This window comes from Crinia signifera, chromosome 12 (assembly GCF_055691185.1).
Source record: "Crinia signifera chromosome 12, ASM5569118v1, whole genome shotgun sequence".
NCBI lineage: Eukaryota > Metazoa > Chordata > Amphibia > Anura > Myobatrachidae > Crinia > Crinia signifera.
The window spans coordinates 18,872,013-18,889,882 of NC_139228.1; the positions used below are offsets into that span (position 1 = coordinate 18,872,013).

A 17,870-nucleotide genomic window follows, 5' to 3' on the forward strand; every position below is an offset into this window, starting at 1 on the left:
CCGGGAGGCTCACCGGTGAAACCGACATCCGCTCCGATCACGGCCGGCACAAGTTCAGCCGACTCGGGTCCCTGGAGGCACACAGGTGAATCCGACATCTGCTCAGATCACGGTCGGCACAGGTCCAGTCGACTCGGGTCCCGGGAGGCTCACCGGTGAATCCGACATCAGCTGTTGTTGGAGGAGGGAGAGGCAGGCCTTCTTCCTTCCACGGCTGTGTAATCAGTGCAGAGAATGTGTATTCACTTTGCAGCTTCCCGGATGGGTGTGTACGTGGAGCAATCAAACGCAATCTGTGTATTTTAAAAACCGCGCGTGGAAACACTGGCTTGTCAGGAATCAAGATGGCGCAAGTGATCCAGACTGGTGCTAAAACAGAAAGCAGTATTGAAGACTCTGAAACCGACAGCAGCGGAGATGTCTTCCTACCGGGCATTTCTGAGGAAAGTAGTTCGGAAGACTGCAGCGGGGATGGTACACCTTTTCACGGTAGCAGCCTGTCGGAAGAGGCTGCGTCTCCCCCACCGCTGGATGGAGCGTTCAGCCGTGCTGCGCCCGCTGTGTCGGCCCATGTCATTACCCGAAAATCGGATGGATCGAGAGGCTACCGCACAAAGAATTTTTGCCTGTTTTGCGAGAGGCCGTACTCAAAATTGGCAAGGCATCTGGAAGCTGTACACGGCAGCGAACGTGAGGTATCACGGGCTCTCAGCCTTCCAAAGCGATCGAGGGAAAGGTCAGTGCAGCTGGGCCTGATTCGGAACCGTGGAAATTATGCTCACAATTTGACTGTGCTGCGTGAGGGCCGTGGCGACCTAAAACCAAGAAAGCAGCCTCCTCAGGCAGCTGATCCCAAAAATTTTACCCATTGTGAATACTGCCATGGCCTTTTCTCCAAGAGGAATTTGTGGCGACATGTGAAGCGGTGCCGGCAAAAAAGTAGGGGTGTCCACCCCAATCCCAGCAAGACCAGGGTGCGGGATTTGTCCAGTAATAATATACCTGTTCCGGATGGCGTTGGCCTTGGCCTCTGGAAGTTATTATCTGAAATGAAATCTGGTGAGGTCGTAAATGTGATAAAGGCCGACCGCTGCATCATGCAGTTCGGGCAGCACCTCTACAACCGGCTGGGGTCTGATGTTGGCAAACACGGATACATTCGCCAGAAGCTCCGGGAGGTTGGTCGGCTCTTGCTGCATGCAAAGATAATTTCACCGTTGCGGACTCTAGCAGATTGTATTAGCCCACCCAACTTCATGCATCTTGTGCATGTCATCAGAAGCCTGGCCGGCTACGATGAAAAAATGAATACCTACCGGGTCCCATCGCTCGCCCTGAAGATGGGCCACAGCTTGCAAAAAATATCCGCCATTGTGGAGTGTCAAGCCCTGATGGACGGCAGCCCTTCTACCGTGGAGAGTGCTAAAAGCTTCCAGAAACTGTATGAGGCGAGATGGAGTGAACTGATTTCGACTGCCGCCCTAAAGACCCTGCGTGAAAATAAATTTAATGCCCCGCTCCTCCTACCCTTCACGGATGATGTGAAGCGGCTGAACCTGTTCCTTTCAGACTGTCAGAGGGAGTGCATTGATGGGTTGTCCACCCAAAGTTCCGCAAAACAGTGGTCGATGTTGGCCAAGGTCACGCTCACACAGCTGATCCTCTTCAACCGCAGAAGGGAGGGTGAGGTTTCAAAGATGCGGCTCTCGGTGTTTGAATCCCGGCAAAGAGAAAATCTACAAGGCGATGTGGTCCAGACCCTGTCTGAGCTGGAGAAGGCTCTCTGCCGTCACTTCTCTCGAATCGAGATACCTGGCAAAAGAGGCAGGAAAGTTCCCATCCTGTTATCCCCGTGTATGAAAAGATCCATGGAGCTACTGAGTGAGAAGCGGGCAGAATGCGGGGTCAGCCCCAGCAATGTATACATGTTTGCCAGGCCGTCGGCCTTAACCCACTTCAGGGGATGTGACTGCATTCGACTTTTTGCCCGGCAGTGCGGTGCCAAGCACCCCGAAGCATTATCATCTACCCGCCTCCGGAAGCATGTGGCCACCCTTTCCAGGGTTCTCAACCTGAGCGATACAGAAATGGATACGCTGGCCGATTTCCTTGGGCATGACATTCGGGTGCACCGGCAATACTACCGACTTCCAGAAGGCACGCTCCAACTGGCAAAGTTGAGCAAGCTCTTCATGGCCCTTGAGCAGGGGAGATTGGCCGAATTCCAGGGACAAAGTCTGGATGAAATCTCCATAGATCCAGACGGTATGTGTGTCCGGGCCGGTCCAAAATTGTACCCACCGTATCTCAGTGGGCTGTGGTGACTGTCTTATCTTTCCCTTTTCTTTTTACAGAACCTATCCTGGTAACGAGTGAGGAATCAGCGGAGGAGCTGGAGAAGGAAGAGGGCAGCACGGTGGTGGAGCAAGTGGAGGCTCCGACAGGTGGGTGAAAACTGTCCCTCTGAGGAGGTAATCCTTGGTGCATCGGTATGTGTGTCCGGGCCGGTCCAAAATGGTACCCACCGTATCAGTGGGCTGTGGTGACTGTCTTATCTTTCCCTTTTCTTTTTACAGAACCTATCCTGGTAACGAGTGAGGAATCAGCGGAGGAGCTGGAGAAGGAAGAGGGCAGCACGGTGGTGGAGCAAGTGGAGGCTCCGACAGGTGGGTGAAAACTGTCCCTCTGAGGAGGTAATCCTTGGTGCATTTTTGCGGGGTGACTGACCTTTTTATCTTGCACACAGGTCAGGTTCGGGTTTACATTAAGAAACCATGGACACCGGCAGAGGTGCAGGCTGTCGAACGCCATCTGATGCAGTTCATTATCTCTTCCAAGTTGCCCGGGAAGAAAGATTGTGAAGCTTGCCTTCAGGCGGAACCACAAGCGCTGGCCTCTCGAACCTGGATGACGGTCAAGTTTTATGTTAAGAACAGGATATCTTTAATGAGAAAGAATGTGGCTTGAATATGTTTTTTTTGGTCCGTTTAATAAACTCCATGAATATCAGTCATCCCGAACTTGTGGGGCCTAGTTATTGGAGGTTGAAAAAATGGTGTCCCCGTGAGGTACTTATTGCAAGGGTCCCCGCGAGGCAAGGGTCCCCGGGAGGTAATTCTCACACGGGTCCCCGCTAGGCATGCGTCCCCGTGAGGTATTTATTGCAAGGGTCCCCGCGAGGCAAGGGTCCCCGTGAGGTAATTCTCGCACGGGTCCCCGCTAGGCATGCGTCCCCGTGAGGTATTTCTTGCAGGGGTCCCCGCGAGGCAAGCGTCCCCGTGAGGTAATTCTGGCACAGGTCCCCGTGAGGCAGGCATGGGGTCCCCGCATGGTAAACGCGTATGTGTGTGTTTGTTTTGTGTGTGTTTGTTTTGTGTGCGTTTGTTTTTTGTGTATGTGTGTTTTTTGTGTATGTGTGTTTTTTGTGTGTGTGTTTTTTGTGTGTGTATGTGTGTTTTTTGTGTATGTGTGTTTTTTGAGTGTGTATGTGTGTTAGGGTGACCAACTCATCCCTTTAATCCGGGACACATATTAATTACACAGGTTCTGTGGCTGGCTTTCACCTGGTTTTAAACTGCCACACCTCAAGACTCCATTTCACCTGGTTTTAAACTGACACAGAACCTGTGTAATTAATATGTGTCCCGGATTAAAGGGATGAGTTGGTCACCCTAATGTGTGTTTTTGTGTGTGTGTGTGTGTGTGTGTTTGTGTGTGTGTGGGTTTTTTGTGTGTGTTTTTTTTGTGTGTGTATGTGTGTTCTGTGTGTGGGGTTTTTTTTGTGTGTGTGTGTTTGTGGTTGCGTATATCTGCAGATATAGGGCTAAGCCCCCAGGCCGTACGTCAAGGCATCTCTGTCACTGGGGGTCCCTAATACTGGGTATGGGGTGTGGGCCCCCAACATGCCGACACAGGCTGAGTACTCCAGGGCAGCACACAAATGAAAATTAGTAGGGTTAATAAGAAGCACATAAGTGCTATGTAGGGAAGTGAAGGTGTGATTAAAATACAAAATATATACAATGTGATAGGAAAGAATAAGTGTTAATAAAGTGTTAGGGTGTGCTAACCTGGAGCAGACCAGCCCTACCAACACAGGGGGCACCACACTCCCAAACCCATCCCATTAGCAGTAACATATATGTCTGGGCTTAATAGCCCAGTGTAAGGCCACATGATAATGGCTTACTACATCTGAGAGCCAGCTTACCTGGAGATACCCCTGGCTTCTCCAAAGGCACTCAGGTGTCAGCAATCCCTCCTAATGCTGACCCATCTATGCCTCTCAACTGCACAACACTTTTGTTAGTAAGCTGCTCAATCAGATTGTGATGTCACTCAGGTGCCAAAAGGGAGGGGTAATTCTGTCTAGGAAACAACATTTGGTATCCCAATTGCACACGGAGTGAAACATAACTACATAATAATCAGATAACACAGAGATTTTGGTTGCGTATATCTGCAGATATAGGGCTAAGCCCCCAGGCCGTACGTCAAGGCATCTCTGTCACTGGGGGTCCCTAATACTGGGTATGGGTCTGGGGTGTGGGCCCCCAACTTGCCAACACAGGCTGAGTACATACCTCCCAACATGACCCTCTCCAGGAGGGACACATTGCTCTGTTTCTGGACTTCTCCCTCAATATATGATTAGTATCACCTGTGTGGAAACACCTTTCTTATCAATTAACCTGTGTGAAACAGGTGATGGCAATCATACATTAGGAGGGAAGTCCAGGAGCAGAGTATTGTGTCCCTCCTGAAGAGGGTCATGTTGGGAGGTATGTGAGTACTCCAGGGCAGCACACAAATGAAAATTAGTAGGGGTTAATATGAAGCATCCCACTGGTTTCTGCAAGCTCTGAGCTGATGGTGCTGCTGGACTTATTAACATTTTGAAGGTATTCAGAAGTAAGCATGATGTGTCTTTCATCTGATGCCCTAAGAGGCCCATTCTGACCTGTACGATTTCGGTCCTGTCCGATGTTGGGGGGGTCTGTGCCTTCACATAGGTGATAATGCGCATGTGCAAACCAACGCAGCAAATGCCTCCTGGTGATTTTTTTTATTCCCCGGGGAGCTCGCTGCCTGATTGAACATTCGGCGTTTCATGGGCGTGACCACAAAAACGTGCCTATAGAAATGCTGGGCGGACCCGAGCAAATGCAGGCGTGCCTCTGCCTTCTCGGGGAGGGTGGATGTCTGCACCCGCCTCCAATACGCAGAAGACCGGACTGGACTGAAAAGAAAGTCCTGGCTTACTTTTGACAGCGAACAGAGATAAATCGTTTGATGGTGAGTAACCATCGAATGATTAGCGAGTGGATCCGGTTGGTGAGGTGGACTTGCGTTCACCGGGGTGGCGTTAACCTGCAAAGCACATCTTGAAATTGACAGTTGTCCATCTGACACTCTTGCCTACCCTCCTAGAATGGCTGGAAGGCTCAAGAGAATTGGATGGCCCTCCCAGGCACCCAGAAAGGTGGGCAGGTGTCCCGCACCCCCACCCCATTTCCCCTACATTTACACCTTACTCAGATTAATTCTGCAATACATTGATAGGTCCCTGCTCGTTGCCATTGCCATCGATGGCTGCCATCAATGGCATTAGTGCAATTGACCATCTATATTGCTAAACTATGCAATGGATGACCATCGCTATTTTACCTAATCGATGGCCATCCATTTTGTTTGATTGATTGGCCTGTGGGCCAATCATAACACAGGGGAGGGGCTTTGTGGGTATCAGGGGCGGGCCTATTCTCCGTGTCTCGGCACTTTGAAATAAAAAAAATCAAGATATCGGTTTTGCTGTTCCATCGATGGAGGGAAACCATCTGGTTCTCCCCCATCGTTGTCAAAAGTATTCAACATCGGTCATATACCATCGATGATTTCGATTCCTAGTTCTACATTCAATATAGAGGATCTCTGGCTTTGCAATAAAAACACAGAATTGTATTGTAGTCTGGAACTAAAGCCACAAAATAAAAACATTTACAAAAGTGTTTCTTATGGAACAGGATATGAATGGCTGGATCCAGAAAGCGGATGGCTCCAATTACTGTAGAATGTGCAGAAACGTTCCTTGTCCCTGTTTGTTCAGTGTGGTGATTTATGTAACCGCTACGTTCCTCACAGGAAATGTGTCCGTGTCCAGTAATAACACACAGGACTGGGTTTTAGCAATTGTTAACATAACAAAGCAAGTTATGTCATTGCTTCATTGTAAACTATGATAAAGGTAACAGGGTCATATTATTGCAGGATCAATGTTTCATTTTCATAAAAATGCATACTCTAGAACAGCGGTAGCAACAGGGGCTAAACTGGGGGGGGGGGGGCGACCCACCTGTTATGGTAGGGGGAAATCAGTTCCACCTCTACCACCTTCCAACAGAAAAGCCCGCCCTCCCACCCACATGAATAGATGATACAGATGGCACTACTGTCACTGAAAAACTACAGCCACCTCCCCCTTCCTTAGATCCTGATGGCTCCACGGTTCTCCTCCTCCCGCACCCAGGCATTTGTACCCTCCTCGGGTGCTAGCGGCCTTTTCCGACACAGTGTATGTGATGTTGCGCCGTCACCACTGCTGAAGTGAAGCGCCAATGAGAGGGAGCATTATCTACTGAGACAATTGTGTATAAGGAACACTACTGTTTGGCATAACATGTTTAAGGTATAATCCTTTGTTGTGTAATGTGAATAAGGGGCACTACTGAGTGACTTAACATGAATAAGGGGCACTATTGAGTGATGCAATGTGAATAAGGGGCACTACTGTGTGTTGTCATGTGAATAAGGGGCACTACTGTATGGTGTAATATGGCTCAGGGTGACTACATGCAGTGTAATGTGAATAAAAGTGTGCTACCGTGTGGCATAAATGTAATTGGGGGTACTACTGTGTGACCAGGGGAAGTAGAGAACAAATTTATAGTTTGCAGGGGGATGCTGGAAACCCTTGCACTGAATCTGTGACCACCTTGTACAACTACAATGCAAATGTACGACAACACCTCCTGCCAGCATCTGCTATCCACGTGGTACGTCCGAGGATTGCAGCATATGATCACCACTGTGATGACTGCAGTCCTTGGCCAATCTGTGCAAGCCAAAGCTTACTCATGGATATATTTACTAAGATGGGAGTTCTCTTGAAGATGGGATGTTGCCCATAGCAACCCTTAAGAATCTCCTTATTTATTTAGTAAAGGCATGTCCAAACTGTGGCCCTCCAGCTGTTGTGAAACTACTCATCCCAGCATGCCTTGCCACAGTTTTAGCATACACTAATAGTAAAACTGTTGCAAGGTATGATGGGACTTGTAGTTTAACAACAGCTGGACAGCCATCGTTTGGATATGCCTGATTTAGTACCTTCTAGAAGATAATAGATAAAATCTGATGGGTTGCCCATAGCAACATCACATCTTCAACAGTCAATAGGTCCAGCGGGGACCCAGGAAGACAGAAAAGCAGTAGCACATGAAGCTGCCACCTGTGGAGGAAAGATCTAGATCACAGGAGGAGATTTATATCACCAGCTCATGACCGGTGGACAGAATGTCCTTATAAAGCCTGCTGGAGCCTCCTCAGATCCCGCACCTTAAGCAGCTGCCTAATGAAAGAGCCGGCCCTGCCTGTGACATAGTGGCAATGGACCGCTTTATCTAGAGATCTGACATGCACAAGGACTGTGCCAATATCATGCAGTACCAGGGCACAGGACAACTTTCCCGGCAGCCAGGTTGTCAACTGCGCAGGTGTAATTAATATAACAATTTACAGCAGAGGCAGAACTCTGGGAGGCAATGGAGTCCTCTGCCGCCGGGCTCCTGCTCCCAAGGGGGCACCTCTTCTCCACTGTGAGTTTGAATCAGTTAATTGAAAGCCGTTGAATATCACTTCTGTGGCTGATTCCCCTCCTAGGAGGACCATAGATGTCACAGTATCTTTATTCTAAACATAATATCCATGACATACTGTACATACATGCATACATATATTTATATAAGATGGTGTGTGTGTTGGGGGGGGGGGGCACCAATATTTATCTTGCCTCCGGGCAACTGGGACGAACTTACGCCACTGATTTACAGTCAGCTTATTTCAGTGTTGCGCCTGTTCGTGGTGTAGCTTATTCTTCCCTCCTTGGTTGGACAATTACAGAAACAGCTGTATAAATTGACGAAGGGCTTTTTACACCCTATTACAGTGGTTCCCAAACTGGGTGCCTCAGGACACTTACAGGGGTGCCTTGGTTTGGTGGACCAAGATCAATTCATATTAGTTATGTGCAATGTAACAGGCAAAAGGCTGCCAAACATAATATATTTGGACAAACAGGCGCAAATCCGGTCCCTCACCAGATAACTGTGACTTATAAACACAGTGTACTTACTTATATTCTTTTTCCTCAATTTCTCAATAAGAAACATTTGGCCTAGGGGCACCTTGAAAAATTTTTGATGCTCTAGGGCGCCGTGATTCCAAAAAGTTTGGGAACCCCTGCCCTATTATCTTGAATAAAATATTGCACTGTTTAGTGTTATTTTGGGATACATATGGATAATCGGCAGCAGCATCCCAAAGGAGGGAATCCTGACAGCGGTCAGGTAAATATACACACTTGCCCCGCCAAACCTAAACCTCCGCTGCCTAACCCTCCCACAGCCTGACCCGGACCCTCCCCACTAGATTCTAACCCTAACACAGGGTAGCCTACTTTCTGGCTGCCCCCTCCGGGAGAGAGCAGCCAGTTCAGTGAGGCAAGGGGGCGGGCCACTGACCAGGCGGGAAAAAGGCAGAAATGGTGTGGGAAAGAGGCGGGGGTGGCCAGCAGATCATCCGGAATGGTCAGCACAATCGCGTCTTTGTGCCCACGCCCCCGTTGTGCAATGCTAGTATTTCAGGCATTGCATAGCGGGGCGCAGGACTACAAAGATGCGATTCGAGTCATCTGCTCCCACGGACCCCCTGCCAAGAGGGGGGGGGGGTGTCGCGGGACACTGGCCACATTCCGTAAGGCTTATTTATTTATTAACAGTTTCTTATATAGCGCAGCATATTCCATTGCGCTTTACAAAGCAGACGGTGATACAACAAACAGCTTGCGCCCCTTTCCGGCCTGAAGCCTTACCCTGAGCCCCCCTTGAAAGTGCCTAACCATCCTTTCCGCAGCCTAACCCCAAACTGTCCCCCCCCCCCACACCCAACCTGACCAGCCCAGATACACTGATACTGTTATTTAAAAAGTAGTACACAGGATAATGAAATAACGAATACAGGAAATAATAAACGAGAATAAGAACTGTGTAAATGTAAGGGGACGTTTAATGCAGAATTACAGGAAGGGCATAGGAAGACATGACTAGCAGCACACCGATTTAATCATTTGAGCAATAGTGAAAATATACAGGCCATATATATAATCCAGGCACTTGTGACCATGATATAGTAGTGATTAGCGTGTTAGATATTGTTAATCAGTAGTGAAAAGCTCAGTGAGTGAATCTGATTGGTTTTGCCTTTAAGTCTCTCTGTTTTTGTATATTAGACAGGGGTGTTTACTTTACATGTTTACTCTCTGGGAGAAGCCTGGAGAAGAGACTCTCCTCTGCAACATTTCCAGGGGTGGGGGCGGAGCTTGATGACATTAATCCCCGCCCCAGCACAGTAAATGCCGTCATTCGTGGCTCTTCAGGAAGGGGAGGGTCTAAATGGTGCGATTTGCCTCATTTTGGCACCGCCCCCTCCCCAAAGAGCTGCGAATACCGGTATTTCATCGGTGGAGGAGCAAACCCCTTCATGCCAACCTTTCTTCCATGCCGACATATGTAGTCTAGATGTAGTTTTAACAATAGTTTAACACAGTGGATATAGTGGCTGGTGACTGTGACTGCCTACAGTATTCTCCTTTTCTGTGCTTGTGCATTGCACACTTATCAAGAGTTTGGAATGTTCACTGAAGGGGCATGGGTCTTTGGGTTGACCCAATTTAGGTTGACATACTTTTGACATGGGTTTTTCACGATTTTGTCCCGAATGTCAACATAGTCGTCATGGACACTGACAAAATGTACCATGTGCTCTCGCTGCGCTCGGCACACTATTTTATTCTCCCACCACACTGTAGCGGATGGTAGGGAATAATATCCCACCTGTCAGCTCATGTCGACCTTTTCATTGACAACTTAATGCTTGTGTCGACCTTCCAACCTTAGCCACATCAACCTAATTCTGGTGTTGACCTAAACCCTGTCAATCTTCAGCGGTCTACCCAATGCATGTCGACCTAGTAATCATTGATCAGGTTTTAGTTTACAGACTTTGGGCCAGATGGGCTAAGCTTCAAAAGGGATAAAATGGAGAGCGATAAACAGACAGCCAATCAGCTCCTGCATGACATTTTTCAAACTCAGTCTGTGACATGACACGTAGGAGCTGATTGGCTGGCTGTTTATCACTTTTGAAGCTCAGTGCATCTGGCCCTTTGAGATTAAAACAAATATAATATAGGGAAAACAATACAGATTGCTGGTTCTATAGGATAAACTCCATACAAAATAATACTTTCTATAAAAAGATAAACATGATTAGTGAAATGACATGTAGCAATCCAGGAGACAATATAACACAATAGTTATGCTGATATTAATGTCACAGCTGCACCCAGGGCCAGCGTAAGGCTTCTCTGCACCCAAGGCAAAACTTTAACTTACTGCCCCAAACCCCACATTGCCACCAATACCCACTTTACAGTCCCTCAAGTTAAAGTGTTGTCAATAGTGCATTAGAAGTTCCGCAGCCACCGCCATTAAGTACAACAATAATGGCTTTCTCATTGACATCCTTCATTTTGCAATAGGCATATTCGGCGTGTCCCACAGATCCGTACGCCCTAGGCAGCTGCCTAAAACGCCAGTCCTGGCTGCACCATATTTAAAAAAAAAAAAAAAAGACGAGTAGGAATGTTTTCAATGTCTGTATCAACTGACAAACGGCTCAATGACCCCGAGTCCAGCTTTGCAGGGTAAAAGAACTGAACAGAGTATTCAAATGTGGCTAGTTCCAAGTGTCTATACAAAACTGCTGGTGTGTTCTCCGTGTCCCAGAATGCATTCACAGCAAGGTGTATTTGGAGATTTTTAAAGCCTTCCACCTCAGTAAAATGATACAGCCCGAGATGATCAAGCCAACCAAAATATAGAGGAGTACCACAGAGTTTACGGCGATCCGCAGGACACCCACATAATTGGAGTCAGTATCATGATGGTGGTAGTAGTAGTAGTTGTGTGTAGTAGGCACGACTACAGCAGATGCATTAAAAATGATGCAATCATTGTTGGACCCATCCTCACTTCTGTTGATCCAACAGGCCTGTGTCTCCATATTCAGTTGAATGGAATATAGGATAACAGCAAGTGCTGCCACGACTGCGTTTATTACGTGGCTGACAATGCAGACCTTTATCCGGATAATACTTTCTTTAGTTGCAGTAACAACAGTGACGATGCCAGTTGCAATGAACGCAAGACCACCCCATATGTACACTCCACTGCGCACCACCAACGATGGTGAATTGTTCTCAGACGCATACAGGGAAGTCCCGATACTCAGCTGCAGTACTCCGATAAGAATAAGCACTGGACTCAGGGCCTTGGCTGGCACCGTTTTCTTCTGGGGAATGGCTTTGCTGCCTATCTGCCCTGGCACCACAGCCTGTGCCTCGCTTGATGAAAGAACTTGGGTTGTGATGCAGATGTCGCCAACCTGGGCTGTGCTGACCGACATTATATTCCCTGAGTGGAGAAAGATTTTCCTAGTATCATTCGAGTTGTGTCTTTGTGCAGTGCTAGGCTGCAGCTACTCCCTGTTCCCCACAGAATTTTGTAAACAGCTCTTGTACAGAAGGAGGGAGAGAGGATGGCTGGGAGGTGGGGCGTGTTCCAGTATCACTTCCAGCTTCCTGCCCTGTATGGTTCTGCTAGCACAGCTAGACTGTAAGAGAGGAATGTGTACAAGTGGGTGGAAAGAACACACCAACTTTTATACCAGGCAAATCTGCTGCAGCTTATCATTGGATAATTACCGCTAAAAAACTGTTGTTTCCTGTGTGCTTTCACTCTGCAAATTACTTTCTCTTGCTTACAGGTCTGCTTCAGTAATGTCACCCCCCCCCCCCCCCCCTCCTCCTCCGCACTTCCTATCCTGTCCTCTCTACCCCCTCTCCTGTCCTCTCTGCACCCCCTCCCCTTTCTCATTCCCCAGCTTCCCTGTGGCCAGACCTAGATCAACTTCTGCCTATGGACATTGAAAAACAACATCTGTGTTCCCGATGTTTTATTATCTGTCACAAAATATCAACAGCACTTGAGCATTGGGCCAAAACACAGATTTTGTCTTCTGATGTTCCGTCCCTAGCAGTGACAGAATATCATCCGAGTTCCCTCTACCTTTTAAAAAAAGGGGCAACAGATATGGGTGAGTGGGAGTGCATGTTTACACACACAATATCATTCAAAAGTTTGGGGTCGGGTTTTTTAAAATTTATTTAAAAAAAGCACTATTTTTTTCAGTGAAGATAACATTAAATTAATCATTAATACATTGTTAATGTGGTAAATTATTACATAGATAGATAGGTAGAAGACTAATTGATAATGAGAAAACTCTTGTGCAATTAAAAAAATTAAAAACAGGTTTGTTCGTTAGAGAAGCTATACAATTGACCTTCGTTTGAGCTAGTTGAATATCTGGGGAATCACATTTGTGGGTTTGATTATACTCTCAAAATGGCCAGAAAAAGAGAACTTTCAAGTGAAACTCGACAGTCTATTCTTGTTCTTCGAAATGAAGGCTATTCCATGTAAGAAATTGCAAAGAAACTGAACATTTCCTACAATGGTGTTTACTACTCCCTTCAGAGAACAGCACAAACAGGCTCTAACCAGAGTAGAAAGAGAAGAAGGAAACCGGTGCACAACTGAGCAAGAAGACAAGTACATTAGAGTTTCTAGTTTGAGAAATAGATGCCTCACAGGTCCTCAACTGGCAGCTTCATTAAATGGTACCTGCAAAACGCCAGTGTCAATGGCTACAGCGAAGAGGCTGTGCGGATACTGGCCTTCTAGGTAGAGTGGCAAAGAAAAAGCCAGACCTGAGACCGGCCAATAAAAGGAAAAGATGAATATGGGCAGAACACAGACATTGGACAGAGGAAGACTGGAAAAAAGTATTATGGACAGTCGAATTGGAGTTTGATGTGTTTGGATCACACAGAAGAACATTAGTGAGACGCAGAACAAGTGAAAAGATTCTGGAAGAGTGCCTGACACCATCTGTCAAGCAGGGTGGAGGTAATGTGATGGTCAGGGGCAGTGGTACAAGTAGAAATTTTTTCTTAGTGGTACTGATAGCGTGCTCCATAGGGGCACATGCCAAAAAAATTAAATATATATATATGTATGTATGTATACATACATACACACCCATCACCCCCCCCCCCCTTGCACATATAAACATCCCATCTCCATACATACATACATATATATACATACAACATATCCTATATAAGGCACTTTGCCACTGGTGCTGGGTGTGACAGTCACTGGTTCATGGAGCTTCTGGCCGGGCTGCTGCTGCTGCCATCTCCCTGATGTGTTGGTCAGGCAAAGCTGCTGGCGGGCAGGCGGGAGATTGGCTGTAAACGGCTGCGTCATCAGTACCCCCTTACTTGCACCACTGTTTATAAGCCGCCATCGGTTACACCATTGAAAATTGCATCAGCCTGCTATGGCCTCCTCTCTCTGCAGCTGCGAGTCTCAGAACACATCTGCTTGCACTGACACATGTTCAACACTTCCATAATATGCCCACCGTGCACTAGAGGTTCTTCAAATAGATTTATTACCAGTTATTTATATAGGGCACACATATTCTGCAGCACTGTACAGAGAGTATTTGATCATTGACATCAGTCCCTGTCCCAGTGGAGCTTACAATCTATGTCCCCTGTACACGCACACACAGACATTCTAGGGTTAATTTTGTTGGGAGCCAATTAACCTACCAGTATATTTTTGGATTGTGTAAAGAAACTGGGTACTTCCTCATGTTTGTGGCCTTTGGAACTTACGTAGCGTAACCCGCACCACCATTGGTCTATGCCACACTCCTGTGTCCACGCCCACCATCTATTACCTTTAGTAAAGTTGTGGCGAGCGAATTGGAGTGAGCCACCGAGTCTGTAGCATGGCTAGCGGGCGATGATGGTATTCTGAAAGCGGCTAACATAACTGCCATAAGCTGTGGCAGCAAAGATGAGGAAGTACCAAGTTGCAGAGGGTGCCGGACGGCTCCCTGACAGTCGGGATTCCGACAGTCATTCCTCCGACGTCGGAATCCCGACTGCTCCCTCGTGAGGATCCACGACCCCCATAGAGGGAGAATAAAATAGGTGGTGAGCCTGCAAGGGGCTTCATTGCGCTCCCCCCACTGTGCAGTCAGGATTCCGACATCTTAGTAATGACTGTCGGAATCCCGACTGTCGGGGAAATATACCACAGCCGTTGCAGAAACCCTGCCTTTAATGATTGCTGTGGGTGATTTCTGTGGACTCTAAGTGCAGAGATCGTGAGAAGTCACAGCAGCGGCTGCTGTTTGCAGATCACAGAATTACACAGGACTCCACTGGGTTATCACAGTTCGATTTCTATGGACGCAGGCTGCGAGGGTCACCTCCCTGGTCTGGGAAAGTTGGGAGAAGACATTCTAGGAACATGAAGTTCCTGTGCTGATGTATGCGTCAAAGTTATGAGAGACTGCAGCAGTTCATACAGCGGTCTCAAGACTTCATGCTGTGGTAATATCCTGCATACAAGAGTTTGTTTTAAATTCATCTGAGCTGCTATCTTGTATTACTGTTTGGCTGGGTCTGGTTTTTAAGTTCTGTCCTGATGTTCACCTCTACCAGTGATAGTGTACTGTCCCTGTGCTGTATATTTTTTCTTGTTGTGTCCCGCAATTATAACACAGCTGTTAGCCAGGGCTGTCTTTTCGTATGGGCTTAATGGACACTTGCCCAGGGGCCCCAGGTGTATAAGGGCCCTATGCTGATAGCTGAGGATCCCCCTTTTCCAGGGATACCATAATTTTGAAAATCGGCCCTGGGGAACTGGAGATATCCAACTTCAAAGCAGCAGTCCACATCCGACCTGTTAATTGCATTTCCCAGTCATATTTCTCAGGTTCTCTCTGACTTAGTGTTTTTCTGAGAGTATAATCCAAAAGCTGGGACTCTCCCCTTTCTGTGGACACTAGCGGCTTGTCTCTATCATGCCCAGAACCAGAGATATCAGCCTTCCAGCAGCCAGTTCCTGCTCCAGCTCCAAACGTCTGGTGTACAGTTTTATATTCTTGTCAATGGATTGCTCTGGCTCGTGATCTCTGATCCCCAAGTTCCCAGCACCTCCTGAAAGGTGGGACTCTAGGTTTTTATACTATTAAAGGCTAAGAAATCTATTTCCAGATAATGGCGATATCTGCAGTCCTTTGATAAAGCTGCAGGACACAGTGAAACGCGTTAGTTGCCTATTCCAGCCTCTGGACCCTACAATTCATTGCTTCCCACATCGTGGACTCCATCCTCCTTCCATTTGGAACCCCTCAATTCAGCGGCGGACACCGTGCACAGCTTATTCAGGACACCTGACAAATACTTCCCTGCACTCATATGTGCCTATCACCTACTGTGCACGGAAGCCGGAATCCCCATTTCACCCAGAGATACCCAAGGTGGTGGTTCGCTTAAAAGGACTCCTCGGTGACTCTTGCAACAACTTTCTTCTCCCATTGAATGGGTAACATGCACCAGTGAGCTACAGCGACTGATACACCCTCCAGCGGTGATCCAGCAATACCGCATCTATCGTGAGGTCTTCAGCTTATTCTCCACCAACCTGGGACCTGTTACACATGTGGTAATATACACCAACCAACTACAATCAGTGAATGTTTCCACCCAATATTGCATAATATCCATTGAGGCTTGGCTATTGATTTTACCTTCATTCCAATTTACTTTTACCTTCCCCCCCCCCCCCTATATTGTTATAGTGTATTGTATTATTGTGTATTTTAATGTATTTTTAATGTGAGTAAAACATTTCATATATTTCCAATCATCTGGGATGATTATTTATAGCGCTGCTCGACTTGCCTTGTGCTTGTCCCTTTCTCTGTATAAGGGCCCTATGCTGATAGCTGAGGATCCCCCTTTTCCAGGGATACCAGAATTTTGAAAATCGGCCCTGGGGAACTGGAAATATCCAACTTCAAAGCAGCAGTCCACATCCGACCTGTTAATTGCAATTCCCAGTCATATTTCTCAGGTTCTCTCTGACTGAGAGTATATTCCAAAAGCTGGGACTCTCCCCTTTCTGTCGACACTAGCAGCTTGTCTCTATCATGCCCAGAACCAGAGATATCAGCCTTCCAGCAGCCGGTCCCTGCTCCAGCTCCAAATGTCTGGTGTACAGTTTTACATTTTTGTCAATGGATTGCTCTGGCTCCTGATCTCTGATCCCCAAGTCCCCAGCACCTCCTGAAAAGTGGGACTCTACGTTTTTATACTATTGAAGGCTAAGAAATCTATTTCCAGATAATGGCGATATCTGCAGTCAAACAAGCTGCCCTTCCACTGTAAAATGACAAATATTAAGCCCACTCCATTATCCAACCCTCTCCTGCGTATAAAACACCCCCTACCTGCCTGGAAGTCATTTACAAGGGACCCTTCATTCAGCTCAGTGCCCCCTTCCACACGTTAGTGTTCACCCTCCCACCACCTGTGCAGTAAAGGAGTAATTAGCAGAAGTTACTGCTCCAGGTCCTACATGTTGTGTGGAAGATAGAGCACCCACTGCCACACGTGGGACATCAAAGTTGCCGCTGATAGTACCCCCAACCCTTAGGAGGGGAGAATGGGTAAAGGCCCCAGTGCATTGCTTTACCCCCGGGTACCCACACTGCTGTTAAGATGGCCCTGCTGTTAGCACCAGCTAATAAGGCCTCATCTTCTATCAGATCTACTTATTGTCCAATACTTGTGAACTGTCCTTGCAGTCAGCTAAAATCTTGTTTCACTAGACATTCAGCTGTTTCTATTTAGAACAATGAAGTTTCAGCATAAACACATCTGTTATTACACTAGTTTGACCTTGGCCCGGCATTCTGATGGGAAAGTGGAGTCAAATAACATGAAATGTTGCAATTTATTATGCAAGAATACCGTTTTCTGGCACAATCATCACGTGAAGTTTCCAGATTATTATTTGGAAATAAAAAAAAAATTGTACTCTAGAAGTGATCATATAAAAATACATAAGAATTAGACCCATCTTCTTAAAAAAATCGCATCAGATCGCATCGATATATGGGCCGATATCACATCCGATATATCGGCCGATATCACATCCGATATATCGGGCGCCGTGAAACTAAACAAGTACCAAAAAAAACGTTATGGAGGAGAGTCTCAATCCAGCTGACAGAGTGGGGTTTCATCAGAATAAGGGGGTTACTCTGGTTGATTTGCTGGAATGCAAATTTGCATTCTTGCGAGCGAACCCTCCTGTGTCCACGCCCACCATCTATTACCCTTAGTAAAGTTGTGGCGAGCGAATTGGAGTGAGCCACCAAGTCCGTAGCATGGCTAGCGGGCGATGATGGTATTCTGAAAGCGGTTAACATAACTGCCATAAGCTGTGGCAGCAAAGATGAGGAAGTACCGAGTTGCAGAGGGTTCCGGACGGCTCCCTGACAGTCGGGATTCCGACAGTCATTCCTCCGACGACGGAATC

The 17,870-nt window shown here is 47.2% G+C and overlaps 1 protein-coding gene and 2 long non-coding RNA genes across 3 annotated transcripts in view; 2 read left to right on the forward strand and 1 right to left on the reverse strand.

Annotated features, from left to right (window-relative positions):
• The window catches only part of LOC146049748 (uncharacterized), a 4,654-nt gene extending 1,641 nt beyond the window's left edge, over positions 1 to 3,013 (forward strand). Inside the window, exons 1-3 of the mRNA XM_083166358.1 lie at positions 1 to 2,444; positions 2,577 to 2,666; positions 2,747 to 3,013. The exon at positions 1 to 2,444 is cut by the window's left edge and continues 1,641 nt beyond it. Coding sequence (XP_083022484.1) covers positions 345 to 2,324 — 1,980 coding nt within the window. The 5' untranslated portion in view covers positions 1 to 344 and the 3' untranslated portion in view covers positions 2,325 to 2,444; positions 2,577 to 2,666; positions 2,747 to 3,013. The remainder of the gene's footprint in view (positions 2,445 to 2,576; positions 2,667 to 2,746) is intronic.
• A 6,311-nt stretch (positions 3,014 to 9,324) lies between these two features.
• Positions 9,325 to 12,167, reverse strand: LOC146049366 (uncharacterized). Its single transcript, XR_014466110.1, has 2 exons — positions 12,101 to 12,167; positions 9,325 to 12,009 (listed from the first exon to the last, which is right to left on the reverse strand). It is a non-coding gene; the product is annotated as an uncharacterized LOC146049366 (long non-coding RNA).
• On the forward strand, positions 12,145 to 13,502 carry LOC146049365 (uncharacterized). Its single transcript, XR_014466109.1, has 2 exons — positions 12,145 to 12,492; positions 12,868 to 13,502. It is a non-coding gene; the product is annotated as an uncharacterized LOC146049365 (long non-coding RNA).
• The last annotated feature ends 4,368 nt before the right edge of the window (positions 13,503 to 17,870 follow it).